The sequence below is a fragment of the Cornus florida genome, unplaced genomic scaffold, assembly GCF_030987335.1.
Source record: "Cornus florida cultivar Cherokee Brave unplaced genomic scaffold, ASM3098733v1 CherokeeBrave_3.0.0_Hap2_Chr09, whole genome shotgun sequence".
Classification (NCBI taxonomy): Eukaryota; Viridiplantae; Streptophyta; class Magnoliopsida; order Cornales; family Cornaceae; genus Cornus; species Cornus florida.
Genome location: NW_026775579.1, coordinates 79,776,716 through 79,791,164, shown reverse-complemented (window position 1 = coordinate 79,791,164; position 14,449 = coordinate 79,776,716). Strand labels below are relative to the sequence as shown.

At 40.6% G+C, this 14,449-nt stretch overlaps 1 protein-coding gene across 1 annotated transcript; it reads left to right on the top strand.

The window, feature by feature from the left end:
* The first annotated feature begins 1,794 nt into the window (after positions 1-1,794).
* Positions 1,795-4,511, top strand: LOC132274556 (phosphatidylinositol 4-phosphate 5-kinase 5-like). The gene is made up of 3 exons (XM_059775869.1): positions 1,795-2,891; positions 3,779-4,007; positions 4,117-4,511. Exons 1-3 carry the CDS (start codon positions 2,032-2,034, stop codon positions 4,279-4,281), a joined length of 1,254 nt encoding a protein of 417 aa, XP_059631852.1. The 5' UTR covers positions 1,795-2,031; the 3' UTR covers positions 4,282-4,511.
* Positions 4,512-14,449: the final 9,938 nt, after the last annotated feature.

Below are 14,449 nucleotides of genomic sequence, written 5' to 3'. Positions count from 1 at the left end.
GTCAAGGAAATAAAACCTTATTGCCCGCAACGCTTTTAAAACAAATTTTATAGAATGTAAATTAAAAAGATATTTAATATCAAATGGTTATCTCATAATCAGAATACCCACCCTTGTTATATTGTTCTTCAAATTTTATAGAATACCCTATTATAAAATAAAAAAGGAAAAAATAAAGGTAAGAAAAGAAAGAACAATCCGCCGAAAAAGATTGGACCAAAATAAAGCTATTGATCAACATGTAATCCGCCAATATTTAAAAAATTCAAAACATTGCGATAACAGGATATCACAATACTAACAATTATTAAATAGGTTTGGATTTTCCAAGTTAAATTCTCTGATTATTGACATGTGACACTTTTTTTTTACTGCTTGTATTAAATCAAATCAACTAATTTAAAAAAAGTTTAAAAATTATACCGTTTTGAGATAAAAAAAATTTATCAAAATTTGAAAACTGCACCATTTTAAAATAAGAAAAATTCACCATACTTTAACGACGTTAACGTTGTTCTCTAAAATGAATATTTTTTTCCACAATTTTTGGTGCCTAGAGCCCACACATTCCGATTGCCATGTAATCGATGCTGGCACGAGTTTCTCTTTCAAGAAAGTCAGTCATTCCCCAGTGGCAACGAATGCTCTACTCCCAACTGGCCTTTTAGTAAGCATTCTCCTCGTTTTGACGTAATGAGCTTTCTTTATGTTGAGTTAACCCGGCGGGTTTCGCCTATATGCCTAGTAAAGAACGAGCTGGTGGTCACCCTCTTTTTCTGAAATCTAAATTGCAAAATTCTTCTTTTTTCACTCTCTTATTTTGAAATCTAAATTGTAAAATTTCTCTATTTTTTGAAATTTAAACTGCAAAATCCATTACAGGCTTTTAATTTGCACATTTATTTTTGGCGCGAAATATTCCCCCAATCATGGGAATAAGCAAGAGGAGAGAGGGAACGATCTTTTTCAAAAAAGATGAGATGAGGGAGAGAGAACAAAGTTTAAATGGTGCAATTTTCAAATTTTGGTAAATTTTTTTTTATCTCAAAACGGTACAGTTTTCAAATTTTCTTTAAGTAGGGATAGATTTTAAATGTCATGTGTCAATCAATAGAGAATTCAATTTAAGGTGACTTAAAAAAGATTTAACTTAGAATTCAACTTAAATGACTTATTTAACTTTGATGATTTAGGTTCAAAATAAATACCTCAATCCAATTAAAATAATATTATCATCTTTTTTATAGGTGATATTTAGTAACGCTACTAATATTTTTCTCCTATGATAATTTGTACTGTACAAATATTTACCAATAATATCTGTACACGTGTAATGTTGGTGTGGATTTATACAATACAATACTTGTGTTGTACTACACTGATGCGAATTAGCTAGATGTGATCCATTTGGACCAGTTTGAACGGTACGAGCCTGAAGAGGATCGATTAATAAAAATCCACTAATCATGATATCAACAGCAATACCAATGGTGTGTGATCGTGATGTAGATTATTATCATAGCCCGCCGCAACATCCCACTTTTTCCTTCAAAGGACTAAATTTAAAACTGTCGTGGCACGTGCCGGCCTGCAACATTAAAGTGAAAGACCGAATCTTGATTCCGATTACCAAATCTCTTCCGTCTATACCCGGGAACTCCCGATATAGAACCCATCCAACGGTTAATGGCCCACCTTCAAATTCACCCGTCCGATCACCATCCAACGGCTCAAGTTAAACCTAGGTGTCTCCTCCCCCAAACACAATAAATCAGCAAAACCCGGTCTACTCTCCCCATCTCTCTCTCTCTCCATCTCTCAGTTCTGTTCTCTCTCTCTCTATATCCCTCTATATATCTTCAGTTGGGTGTTGGCACCTGCTAACCTGCGCCAAACACCACAGCTTATCATGCGCCACCTGAGATGGCGCCGGCGTCATCCTCCTAGATGACAAGAATACCAAGCTACATGAAAACCCACTGAGAAGATCAAACGGCAGAGCTTGGTGTTTTCGAGGGGGACCCACAAAAAATGGACGGTCAGAAAAGCCAGGCGAAGCTTACTAGGACGCAATCCTCACTTCTCCGGTCGTCGACCATCCGATCATCAATCCACAGCCTATCTTCCGTGAACGTAATCTTGCCGGAGCAAGAAGACACAGAAGAACAGAAACCCCACAAACCCAACACAACCCCGGTCCGAGCCGGTTCGACCCGGTTCATCCCGGTTCTGATCATCACACTGCTCACCCTCTACACCCTTTTCGTCCATTTCAACAGAGACGACATACCCACTTCGGAAAACCTTCTGTTAGCTCTGGTTTTCATCGCCGTTTTGCTCTTTTTCGCCGGAAAAAGAAAGGATCTTTTGCACCAAACCCTCACAGTTCTCAGACAATTGCACAATGAACACACCAAGAAACTTGGTTTCTCCGATAATAACTCGAAACCGGTCCAATGGTTCATTGGTGAATCAACAATGGCAGAAGAAGACCAAGGTGATCTGAAAGAGAACCCTATTGTAAGTGAAGGTGTTGAATTTTACAGCAATGGTGATTTCTATGAAGGAGAGTTTCACAAAGGAAAGTGCAGTGGAAGTGGAGTGTATAACTATTTTGTGAATGGGAGATATGAGGGTGATTGGATTGATGGAAAATATGATGGGTATGGGATAGAAAGCTGGGCTAGAGGTAGTCGATACCGGGGTCAGTACCGGCAAGGGTTGCGACATGGTTATGGGGTTTACAGGTTCTATACAGGGGATGCATATGCAGGGGAGTGGTGCAATGGGCAGAGTCATGGTGTTGGAGTTCAGACTTGCTCAGATGGGAGTTGTTACATTGGTGAATTCAAGTGTGGTGTCAAGCATGGCCTTGGTTCTTACCATTTCAGGTGAATTCTTGGATCTTCTTCAATTTGGGCCCTTTTTTTTTTTTTTTTTTTTTTTTTTTAAAAGGTTATTTTGAAATTGTTAAATTTTGGGTTTCTGTGATTGGTTTGATGTGTCTGACAGGGGAGATTGGTTGCTAGGGTGGACCAAATGATATGTGGTTGTTTTTTTGTGTTGAATGTTTAAGATTGTGTTATCTTATAGTTGTTATTATTTTTGAATTCTGTTTTATATTTTGTTTTTATTGTATCATTAATTTTTGGATATGTATTAATGGATAAAGATGGGATCTTTATTGGTTTCTGTTATTCACTAAAGATTTTGGGGTATCCTGATGTATGATAGAATTCTATATTTTGAAATGTATCAGTTTTAAATATTTGTATTGAACATTTGTTTATGATTTTTTGTGCAAAAAAATCATAAAAAATTATTTATGATCTTGATAATTATCTTTAAGTCAATGATAGTTTGAAAAATAGTTTTTTAGTATGTTTGAATTTTTTTTTTCTTTTCTTTATTGTTGTTTGCTTCAAGGTTTTCTGCATAATTGCTTGAATTTTCATAAAAAAAATTGGTCGTACAAACTATAATTGGGTAACTGCGGTTGAATGTTCTTATGTTCACTTGTTGCAGGTTCATATATTTGGATTTTGAATAGCTATCTGTATTTCGGTCTCCGATAATATTTACAGTTCTTCAAATTTAGATTTGTTTTGCAGTTATGGAAGAACATATATAAATAATATACAGTTATATTCATTACTGAACCCATAAAATTGTCCTAGTGAATAATGTTTGCAGAGTGTGGTCCCCTTCATAAATCTGATTCTATAAATGCATATCTAAGGCACTGAGTGAAATAATGATGCAATTATTTTTTCTCCAGAAATGGAGATCGGTATGCTGGTGAGTATTTCGGAGACAAAGTCCATGGATTCGGTGTCTACCACTTCTCTAACGGCCACTATTACGAAGGGTCGTGGCACGAAGGCCGTAAGCAAGGCTATGGCATGTATACTTTCCGAAATGGCTACGCAAAATGTGGTGAATGGGACTCTGGCAATCTCAAGAACCCCTTGCCCCCACTGACTGATGCAGTCATCCAAGCAATTCAGGTACATTCATATTCCATTCAATATTTTCACCAACCTTGATATGGAGCCATGAGCTCAGGACTCGTGTACAACTTTTCACGGTCCGTTATTCTCTTTCCTTTAATTATAGGCTGCTAGAAAGACATCAGAGAGTGCAATTCACCTTCGGCGGGTGGATGAACAAGTAAATAAGGCAGTCACGGCTGCAAACAGAGCTGCAACTGCGGCTAGAGTGGCCGCTGTCAAAGCAGTTCAAAACAGTGTGGATGGCAAATTTTGTGTGACTGATTTTTAATAGATAAGCTTTTGCTTGCTAGTGTAAATTTGTTTTTCTTTTACTAGATCGTTGTGTACTAGTCCTACGAATATGAACCGCCCTGGTGAGCAAAAGCTTATCGGAGGTTGAGAGGACATATGTTTGACTGTTTGAGACTTGTTTACCACTTGCGACACTGTAACTTGTAGATAACTCCTGTATATCAATGCAAGATGAATTTTCAGAAATTCCGTCTTTCTTATTCGGAATCAAGTGTTTGTTGAATTTACCTTTGAAAGGAACAAAGAACAACTTAACATAAATCACTTTCAGATTGCATAAACTGTCATTAATGATTCAATGAACAACTTACAAGAAAACTACTTTTTTTTTTATGTGTAGAGACTTTTTCCAGTTTATGGGTAGATGCAGATCCTTGCATCTGCTCAACTTTTTCTATGCAAGGAGCTTCCTAACTCATCCATGCCCCATGCCCTTGTCTCAGACATGTCGAGACGAGTAATGTGAGAGACATAAGGATGTTGGCACCATACACCATAAAAAAACCTGCTGATTTTTGTAACACAATCCAACATATGGTAAAAAACTGGATATTACCAAAATAATTGTCCTAAACTTCATAATTGAATTATATGGATTTGAGGTTGTCTTTAACAATTAGTATATGAATCATATGATGCTAAGTAATTTCATTAAACTAGTTTCAGGAGCCATGTGCATGTCTTATCTAAGGTAGGATAATGTGGGGGTTGTCATTATTCTTGTTCAAGCACATGCTGTGATGGTGGGGGGTGTTATTGATATAAAATCAATAGCTTTCCATGGATGCTTGATCTACAAATCTTTTTTCATCTATGATCTACACTGAAAAGATGAAAATAGAAACTACTTTTTCTGTTCTTTTTTTAAAATTTTCAGATCTATGTAGATTCTTTTTCTTGCTTCCATTTACTCTTATTATCTGGTGCCTGATTCAGATCTCTATAAATTTCCAACCACTCCCACATGCTTTTCATAGAAGTGATTCATATAGTGACTGTTTTACTGAATATCTTTTGGATTATGTGATTAGAAGATGGTTTCTGTTATCTTTTGACTAATCCAAGAAGATGGATTTGGTTTTAAAAACCAACCAATAGATGTGGACTACCTCAGTCATGAGCAAGCCCTGTTCCCAAGATGTTAGATTATTCAATTAGACATATAGAAAACACAAACTCATATATTTTATATTGCCATGTTAATATATATATATATATATATATATATATATATATATATATTATAGCCTCTATGTTTGAATGTGGACTATAGGGAGGGAGGTAGTATGTGTGTGTACATGGAGTGCATTAAAGTTGTTTTGTATTGTCTTCTTGGATGTCCCTTGCATTACCATAGTAAGGAAAAATAATCTGTATTTGTTATTATTTATTATTATTGGTATGACCAGTGATTAAAGAAGTGTTTGTTTCTTTCTTTTAGTTAGCTTGGAGGGATCAATCTCTGACCGTTGTGGGAGTTGCTTCAATTAATTATTTCTAGGGTTTTGCTCCATTTCTCTGAATCACTTTCTGGTCAAATTACTGGGGGGAAATGGGAAACTGAGATGCAATATAATATAATGGGGAAAAACTCATATAATTGATTCAAATATACTTTTAAACCCATGTTATGATTCATGAAATATTACCCAACATCTTATGTTTAATAGAACTTTTTTCCTCTTTTTGATTTGGCTTGATAATGGGAAAATAATTTATTTTGGATTTTTTCCTTGCTCTATTACGAACATTACGTAGCTTGTGTTATTAGTCATTGAATCGAGAGTATAACTCAAAATTAAAAATAACTCATTCTCATTTTTTATTTTTTATTTTTTTCCCCCTAGATCTGTGGGATGAGAGGGACAAGTCCTTGCATTCATTACTCATTATCACAATAAATAATTAGCATTTCCTGGTGGTCTTGTCTTATTGATGTCAGGACTAATCATGGCATTCATAAACTATTTCAGACATTGTTAATTAGGGACTCATGATCTAGTAGCTCTAATAATGGCACTGAATGAATTTTATAAGTCTCAATGTTTGTATATCGATAACTTAAATTTGTATAGAATGTAATGACTTTAAGCAAATCATGTTATGACAGTGAAGAATGTTGGTAATTTTGGTGAAATTATTAACTTGTATTAATGAGAATATAAAGCTATAGAATTCACACATTCAATGACATAATTGTATTATTTTGTTATTATTATTCATATATCTTGACAAAGATAAGAAATACTCTCATATTTTATGAAATTCTGCCACCAAAATAACATGTAATTATTCAACTTATGCGCTAAGCAACTCATAATACACGGTCTATGCATAATGTCAAAATAGTATGTCTTAAAAGAATTGTTATCAATCACTACTTCAAAAGCATACATACTAGCTTCTCAAACCAATAATTAATTGATATATTTTGCAGCAAGACAACAAATTTTATGTTTTCTTTTATTGAGTCAACTATTTGAGCCACATTAGTCCTAAAACAACGGAGGCAATTTATTTTTGGTTAATTAAAAATTAATAAATGAAGAAGGGTCAAAGACGACGGGGTCATGTTTGATTTTAAAGAAAATATTATAGTAATTCACAAAGACTGACTTAAACTTAAACTAGAACGTAACATAATTATAGAACTCGTCTTCCTACTCATGCGGATAATAAATGCAATTTCTTTTTCTCATAATATTTCTAAGCAGATTAAATTTTAAAAAGGTCCTGTACCAACATGTGGGAGATAGAAATGGAAAATAAATGATCTCTAAATCATGTCCATAACGCGGTAGGTGGTGAATATGAAACATTTTTTGTACGTTTCGTTTGGAAACCATAAATTCCAATTCAATTATTTCCTGTGTTTGGTGGAAATTTTTTTAGAAAAAAATAAATTCAATTATTTCCCAAACATGCAGTAGTATATATTTTTATCGATGCCCCCAAAAAATGTGACCATATAGGACTTACCTCTGATTTGGGTATAACTTGCTCAAACAAATTAAATTCATTATGTTATCAATATTTACACCAAGTCTAGACACATAATGTCATATTTTCTCAGTGTCACCAACTTTTATTTTATTTTATTTTTATTTAGGAAGGAGAAGAAAAAATGTTGTGAGTCGAACCTGAGTTATCACACAATTTAAGGGAGTGCATTTACTAACAAAAAGCTAGTTATTATCGGTACAACTTATCCCAATCATCAGAGAATTTTTCATAAGGGAAAGTATTAAGAATGTAATACTCCTAATTAGGAAGTGACTATTCATTGCTTGAAAGTATTACGTAATAAATATTCGGTCAAAGCATATACCGGGAATACTGCAAATAATAATTACGTTCTTGTTAAATTGATTTACATTTCTGCATGCCCCAAAAAACAAACCATTTGCATGGCAATCCATTTCTAGAAAATTCATTATAAATTTATCACCTAGATTTCCTTCTCTTTGAAGCAGTCATTGACACAAACCTCTCTAATTTCATCCTTAGAATTGTCTTAGAAATTAATGTCAAACTGTCCTAAAAAGAACACATAGTTTGACTTTGATGTATTACAATTTCAAAAAAGTCCAAAGAAATTGGGACATTAATGTTATATTTAAGTTGTTATTAATTGTGAAACCAATTATGGGTGGGTTAAGACAGCTAACTGATCACCACCTTATTTTGACTTCTGTACAAATGCCAGTCTAGACATGAGGTCACTTTCTTGGAGCTTTACACAGAAGGGTGCTGTAAATATCATAAAAATATTAGCCTTTTTATTTTTTTAAATAATAATAAAATTAGAAATTTCACTTTTATCTTTCTAAAAATTTGAGGATGAATGAAACTAAATTAATATCACCATCATGTCAATTAGAAACTCAAAAGAGAGATGAAATAGAGTGGAGATAAAACTGAGATGAATTTAAAACAAATGAAAAAAACAGGAAAGTGAGAGGGAGAGAGCGGAGTAACAAAGTTAAGTTAAAAAAACACAAAAAGATACAAGGCTAATAAACTTATAAAAATAATTCTACATATACCACAAATTCCAATTAAGTTAAGTTAAAAAAACACAAAAAGATACAAGGCTAATAAACTTATAAAAATAATTCTACATATACCACAAATTCCAATTCCCCATTGGAATTTGTGGTATATGTATGATAGATAGATAGAAAAAACAAAATAAGGAAGTTTCCTCTCTCCTGTAGAGGCTCCCCTTTTCCTCTCTACTGTAGAGGTTCCCCTTCGTTGGGGCGGTGTTATGTTTTTTCAGAGTTTGTGCGTTCGATGATGTTTCCGGTGATGGGGTTTCTCCATGGCTTGTGGTGAGACGGTCCTAATTTTGGTGAGGGCTTTACGATCTATACTTTTGATCCCGGTATTGGCGCCGTGTTGTTCGGGCTCTGGCTTTTCTTGGTTTGTTCTCATTTTTTTGTTTCTGCCCTATGCGTTCGTCGTTGCGGTGTTTATTTTGGTTAGGCCTTCAGTCTCCTTCCAGCCGGCCCTTGCACTTCCAGCCTGGTCGTTCTTCCGATCTGGAGTTTCCCGTTCCCTTTTCGGTTTGTTCTTGGCACTGCTCTCACTTTCGGGATTTCTTTTGGCCTTGAATTTCGTTTTCAAATCCCTTTGTGGGATACTTTTCCATTGATGCCGTTTGCCGGTGTCTATTGTGTCTGGTGCTTTCCACTGCTAGCGGTGTTTTCCACCGAGTACGTCTTGCTGACGTCATTCCTTTGGCGTATAGTTCATGCTCGGTGTGCTGTGATGGGTCCGGGACCAGCTTCTGGGTTTTGTGGTTGGGTTGATCTTCTTGATGCCGGCTTGCCGACGATTTGGCCGCTTTCTGGGCTCTCGTTTCCGGCAAGTTCTGTTGTGTTGGGTTAATCATAGAAGTCCAAGTCTCGTCTTGGGATTGTTGTGTGTGGCGCCGCAATTACGACACGTTGTTCCCACCAGTTTCTGGTGTCTGTTTTCGCTGTTGTGGTTTGTGGTCCTTTTTTTTGTGTTTTGTGGTCCTGTTTTTTCCATGTAGGTGGTTGCTACCACCTCTGTCTCCTAGGGTTGGGGCTTGTGTCTTTTGCTTTGGTTGTCTTTTGTGGGTTTGTTTATTGTAGCTACCGTAATGTCACGGACTTGAACCTTTTCAAGCTCCCGTGCGGCCTTAGACACTTTCAAGCCCCCTTGAAGCGCTAAGTCAGCCTACCCGAGTGTGCTAGCTTAGTGAAGACTAAGACTAGACAAGTGTTTTGCTTACTTGGGTATGTAGGAAGAGGTTAGGCAAGTGAGCAAGAGAGTTTGGGAATGTATAGAACTTGTATTGCTTGAGAGGAGAGATTACAACTTGGTTGCTTGGTGAGGAGCAAATGAACCCCCACCTCCTATTTATAGGCCTTTGGCCTTACAAGAACATTCTAGATGTGTACAAATGTGTGGCCTAGATTTAGTGTCTAGAATCCTCCAGAAATATCTACACAATTCTAGAACTATCTACTATGTACAAGACAAGTCTAGAGAATTCTATACAACTCTAGAAAAGGCTAGACAACTCCACACTAATCTAGAGAATTCCGAAAAGTTCCATACTTGTGTAGAGAAGTCTAGAAAGCTCCAGTCCATGCAGGCTCCATGTCATCGTCTGCTGGGCTTCTGCGTGGCGCCTGCGTGGCATAGCCTCTTGGTAGCGGGGTGTGACATTCTCCCCCACCTAAGCTCGCGACACCCTCGTCGCGTCTTCTTGCTTGAACCGCTGGATATGCTCCGCGAACTGCCATAGTGTATCCTCATGCTCCCAGCTCTCCTCGCTATCTGGCAGGTTCTTCCATTTCACTAAATACTCTGTATATTTGGGCACGCCTCTCTTGCTCATCACACGATCTGCAAGGATGCAATCAACTTCCTTGTCAAAGGATGTGACAATGGCCGTGGGTGCCTTATGCGATATGCCCCGAGTAAGGTCTTCCGTGTCTTCATGATAAGGCTTGAGCATGCTGACATGAAAGACTGGATGTATCTTCAACTTGGGTGGAAGCTCCACCATGTAAGAGACCTTGCCCACCCGCTTGACGATGGGGAACGGGCCCTCGTACCTCCTTACTAGCCCCTTATGCACGCTCCGAAAGGACTTAAACTGTTGGGGTAGTAGCTTAACCATCACTTAGTCTCCCACTATGTACTCCACCCGCATTCGCTTGGTGTCGACCCACTTCTTCATCTTCTTTGCCGCCTTATCAAGGTACGCCCTAGCCAAGTCGAACTGCTCATGCCACCTCTTGGCAAATTTGTAGGCCGCCGGACTCTTACCATCGCAAGTCGAAGCAATGGCGTTGGGTGTCATAGGCTGCCGTCCGGTAACAACCTCGAATGGACTGTGATTGGTAGCCTCACTCCGCTGCAAGTTGTAAGAAAACTGTGCCACTCCAAGGAGTTTGGCCCAATCTCGCTGGTTGGCACTCACGTAGTGCCTTAAATAAAGCTCCAGGAGAGCGTTGATGCGCTCCGTCTGCCCATCTGATTGGGGGTGGAAACTTGTAGAGAAGTTGAGATCTGTCCCCATCTTCTTGAAGAGCCCCGTCCAAAATCTACCCGTGAAGTGCGGGTCTCTGTCACTGATAATGTTTTGCGGGACTCCCCAAAGCTTGACCACATGGTCAACAAATAACTCCGCTGCCCTCTCTGCTGTGCAGTCTGCTGGTGCAGGTATGAAGGTGACATACTTGCTGAACCGATCTACCACCACTATAATGCTCCCGCAACCCTCTGACTTGGGCAAGCAAGTGATGAAATCCATAGAGACGCTCTCCCATGGTCTCTCTGGAATAGGCAATGGCTCCAATAGGCCTGCAGGATGCTGTTGCTCAATCTTGTCTTGTTGGCACACAAGACAAGTCCTCACATATGTCTCCACATCATTACGCATCTGAGGCCAATAGTAAGAATCTTCTAGGAGTGCTAGTGTGTGCCGCATACCTGGGTGACCAGCCCATTTGGTGTCGTGGCACTCCCGTATTAGCTCCTTCCGCAAGTTGCCCCACCTGGGCACAAAGAGTCGGTCCCCTGTAGTGAGAAGTAAATCATCCCTTAGCCAAAAGCGTCGAGTCTTCCCTTCCTTAGCCAGCTGAATAAGGCTTTTGGCTAAAGAGTCATGCTGTAACCCCTCTTTGATTCGCTTCACAAGAGAGTGCTGGGGCCGACTGATAGCTGCGAGCTCGGCCTTGCGACTAAGCGCATCCGCCACAACATTGGCCTTGCCCGGCTTATATTCGAAATGGTAAGTGAACTCCGCTAGGAAGTCCTGCCAACGAGCTTGCTTGGGGCTAAGCTTCTTATGTGTCTGGAAGTAGTTGGTGGCAACATTATCCGTCTTGATCACAAATTGTGCCCCGAGCAAGTAGTGCCTCCAAGTACGTAGGCAATGGATGACCGCCGTCATTTCTTTTTCTTGCACAGTATAGCGCCGCTCAGTGTCATTAAGCTTGCGGCTCTCGTAAGCTATGGGGTGTTCTTCCTGCATCAACACGCCCCCAATAGCGAAGTCTGATGCATCCGTGTGCACCTCATATGGCTTGGAGTGGTCGGGCAAGCTAAGTACCGGCTCCTCCATAACTGCCCTCTTCAAGTCATCAAATGCCCCCTGGCACGACTCTGTCCAACTCCAAGCACGCGCCTTCTTGAGAAGGTCTGTTAATGGGGCTGCTCTCGCTGAGTAACCCTTGATAAAGCGGCGGTAATAGTTGACAAGCCCAAGAAATGAGCATAGCTCTGTCACCTTAGTGGGCGGCTCCCACTCTTGAATGGCCCTCACCTTTGCCTCATCCATCATCAGCTTGCCATCCCGTATCTTATGCCCTAGGAACAACACCTCCTCTTGGGCAAATGAGCATTTCTCCGTCTTCACATATAGGTCGTTCTCCCGTAGGACTTGGAAGACCGCTCTCAAGTGCTGCACATGCTCTTCTAGAGTGGTGTTATACACAACAATATCATCCAAGTACACCACCACAAAGCGATCCAAGTAGGGATGGAAGAGCTTGTTCATCAAAGTACAGAAAGTAGCCGGTGCATTGGTGAGGCCAAACGGCATAACAAGAAACTCATAAGAGCCATACCTCGTCACACACGTAGTCTTAGGCTCATTCCCGTCCGCTATCCGCACCTGGTAGTACCCCAAGCGCAAGTCAAGCTTAGTGAAGTAGCGTGCTCCACCAAGCTGATCAAAGAGATCGGCAATGAGAGGAATGGGGTACTTGTTTTTGATAGTCAACTTGTTGAGCGCCCGGTAGTCGATGCACATGTGCAAGGACCCATCCTTCTTCCTCTGGAACAACACCGGTGCGCCATATGGGGCCTTCGATGGTCGAATATAGCCCGCATCTAACAGTTCCTTAAGTTGCCTCCGCAACTCCTCCAACTCTGGGGGTGCTATCCGGTAGGGCACCAAAGCAGGGGGTTTAGAACCCGGTTCCAGTTCAATCTTATGATCCACCTCCCTCCTAGGTGGAAGTTTCTTGGGCAGCTCCTTAGGCATCACGTCCGTGTAGTGGGTCTAGCACGGCTCGTATCTCCTTAGGCACCTCTTCTTGCGGGGAAGGGACTAGCTCATCATCGGGTGTCTCCAGTACCGTAGCAAGGTAGCTAGTCTCTCCCTTCTTGAAGCCCTTCTTGAACTGCATAACTGACAAAGCTTGGGCTTCCAACTTGGCGCCTCGCTCCACCGGTACCATTCATGCTGTGTTGCCTTCCATAATACACATAGTGTTAGCAAAAAGAATGGGGAAGGCTCTCACCTTGTCTAAGAACTCCAACCCAAGGACTAATTTGAAGTCGTCCATGGGTACCACCAATAGATCTATGTGGCCACCCCACTCGCCAATGCATGCTTGGACGCCGTGTGTTATGCCATGTATAGCCTTTGCCGCCGAGTTAACTGCCTTCATGGAGCCCCCTTCTTTGTTATATTTTAGGCCCAACCTCTTGGCCTCGTCAAGGCTTACAAAGTTGTGGGATGCACCCGTGTCCACTAAAGCACGTGTGGGTGTCCCATTGATACTTGCCTCCACGAACATTAGCCCTTTAGCCGCCGCCTTAGGGACTTCAGTTTTAGCTTTGATGGCATTAAGGATTTGCAGTGAACCCATCTGTGCCTCCTCCTGTTGTTGCTCTTCGTAGTGGCTCGTCATGGCATTGAGGGTCTTCCGCTTTGGGCAATCTCGTACCCAATGTGGTCCATCACATATGAAACAAGAACCCTTAGGCTTGGGTGCTCCTTCCTTGTTCTCCCTTCCCTCTTTGCCTCCATGGCCACCACTTGGCTTACGGGACCAATCCTTGTGGGGTGCAGCGCCTTTGTCTCCCCCACCTTTGCCGGCATACCTCCCCTTGTCCTTGTCTTTGTCTTTTGGCTTGGACAAGGGTTCCTTCTTAGAGCTGAAATCAATAAAGGACTCCGCCTCTGCAATAGCTGTCGCAAGGTCTTGCACGTTGCGCCGCCTCAACTCTGTTTTAGCCCACAACTGCAATCCATCCATGAAGAAGAAAAGAAAGTCCTTGTCGGATAGATCCGGGATCTCAAGAGTCAAGTTAGTGAATTCCTTCACATAGTCCCGAATCGACCCAACCTATTTTAGCCTTCGGAGTCTGCCCCTAGTTTCATCCTCGGCATTCTCAGGATAGAAATGCTTCTTAATTTCCCTAGTGAAATCAGCCCAAGTATCAATAGAGACCGTACCTTTGCCTATGTCACCATACTTTTTCCTCCACCATAGCATGGCATGGTCGGTGAGGTAGTGGGTCGCTGTGCGTATCTTGATGGTCTCATCGGTCATGCCCGTAGTCTCAAAGTATTGCTCCATGCTGAAAAGGAAGTTCTCCAACTCCCTCGCTACCCGATTCCCACCATAGCACTTAGGCTTGGGAATATCAACCCGGGGTGCTACTACCCCCGTAGTAGCTGTGCTGGACGCCACCGCCCGTTTGCACAATGTCCAGTCCGCTCGTATTTCCTCCATTTACTCATGGAAAGTGCTAAGCTCCTGATCAACATAGCCACGTAGGGTGGCAAACTCCCCCAACATAAGTTCTCGAAGTGCTTGGAGCTTCTGCCGAAAGTCACCACTTAGGGCATTGAATGACCCTTTGAC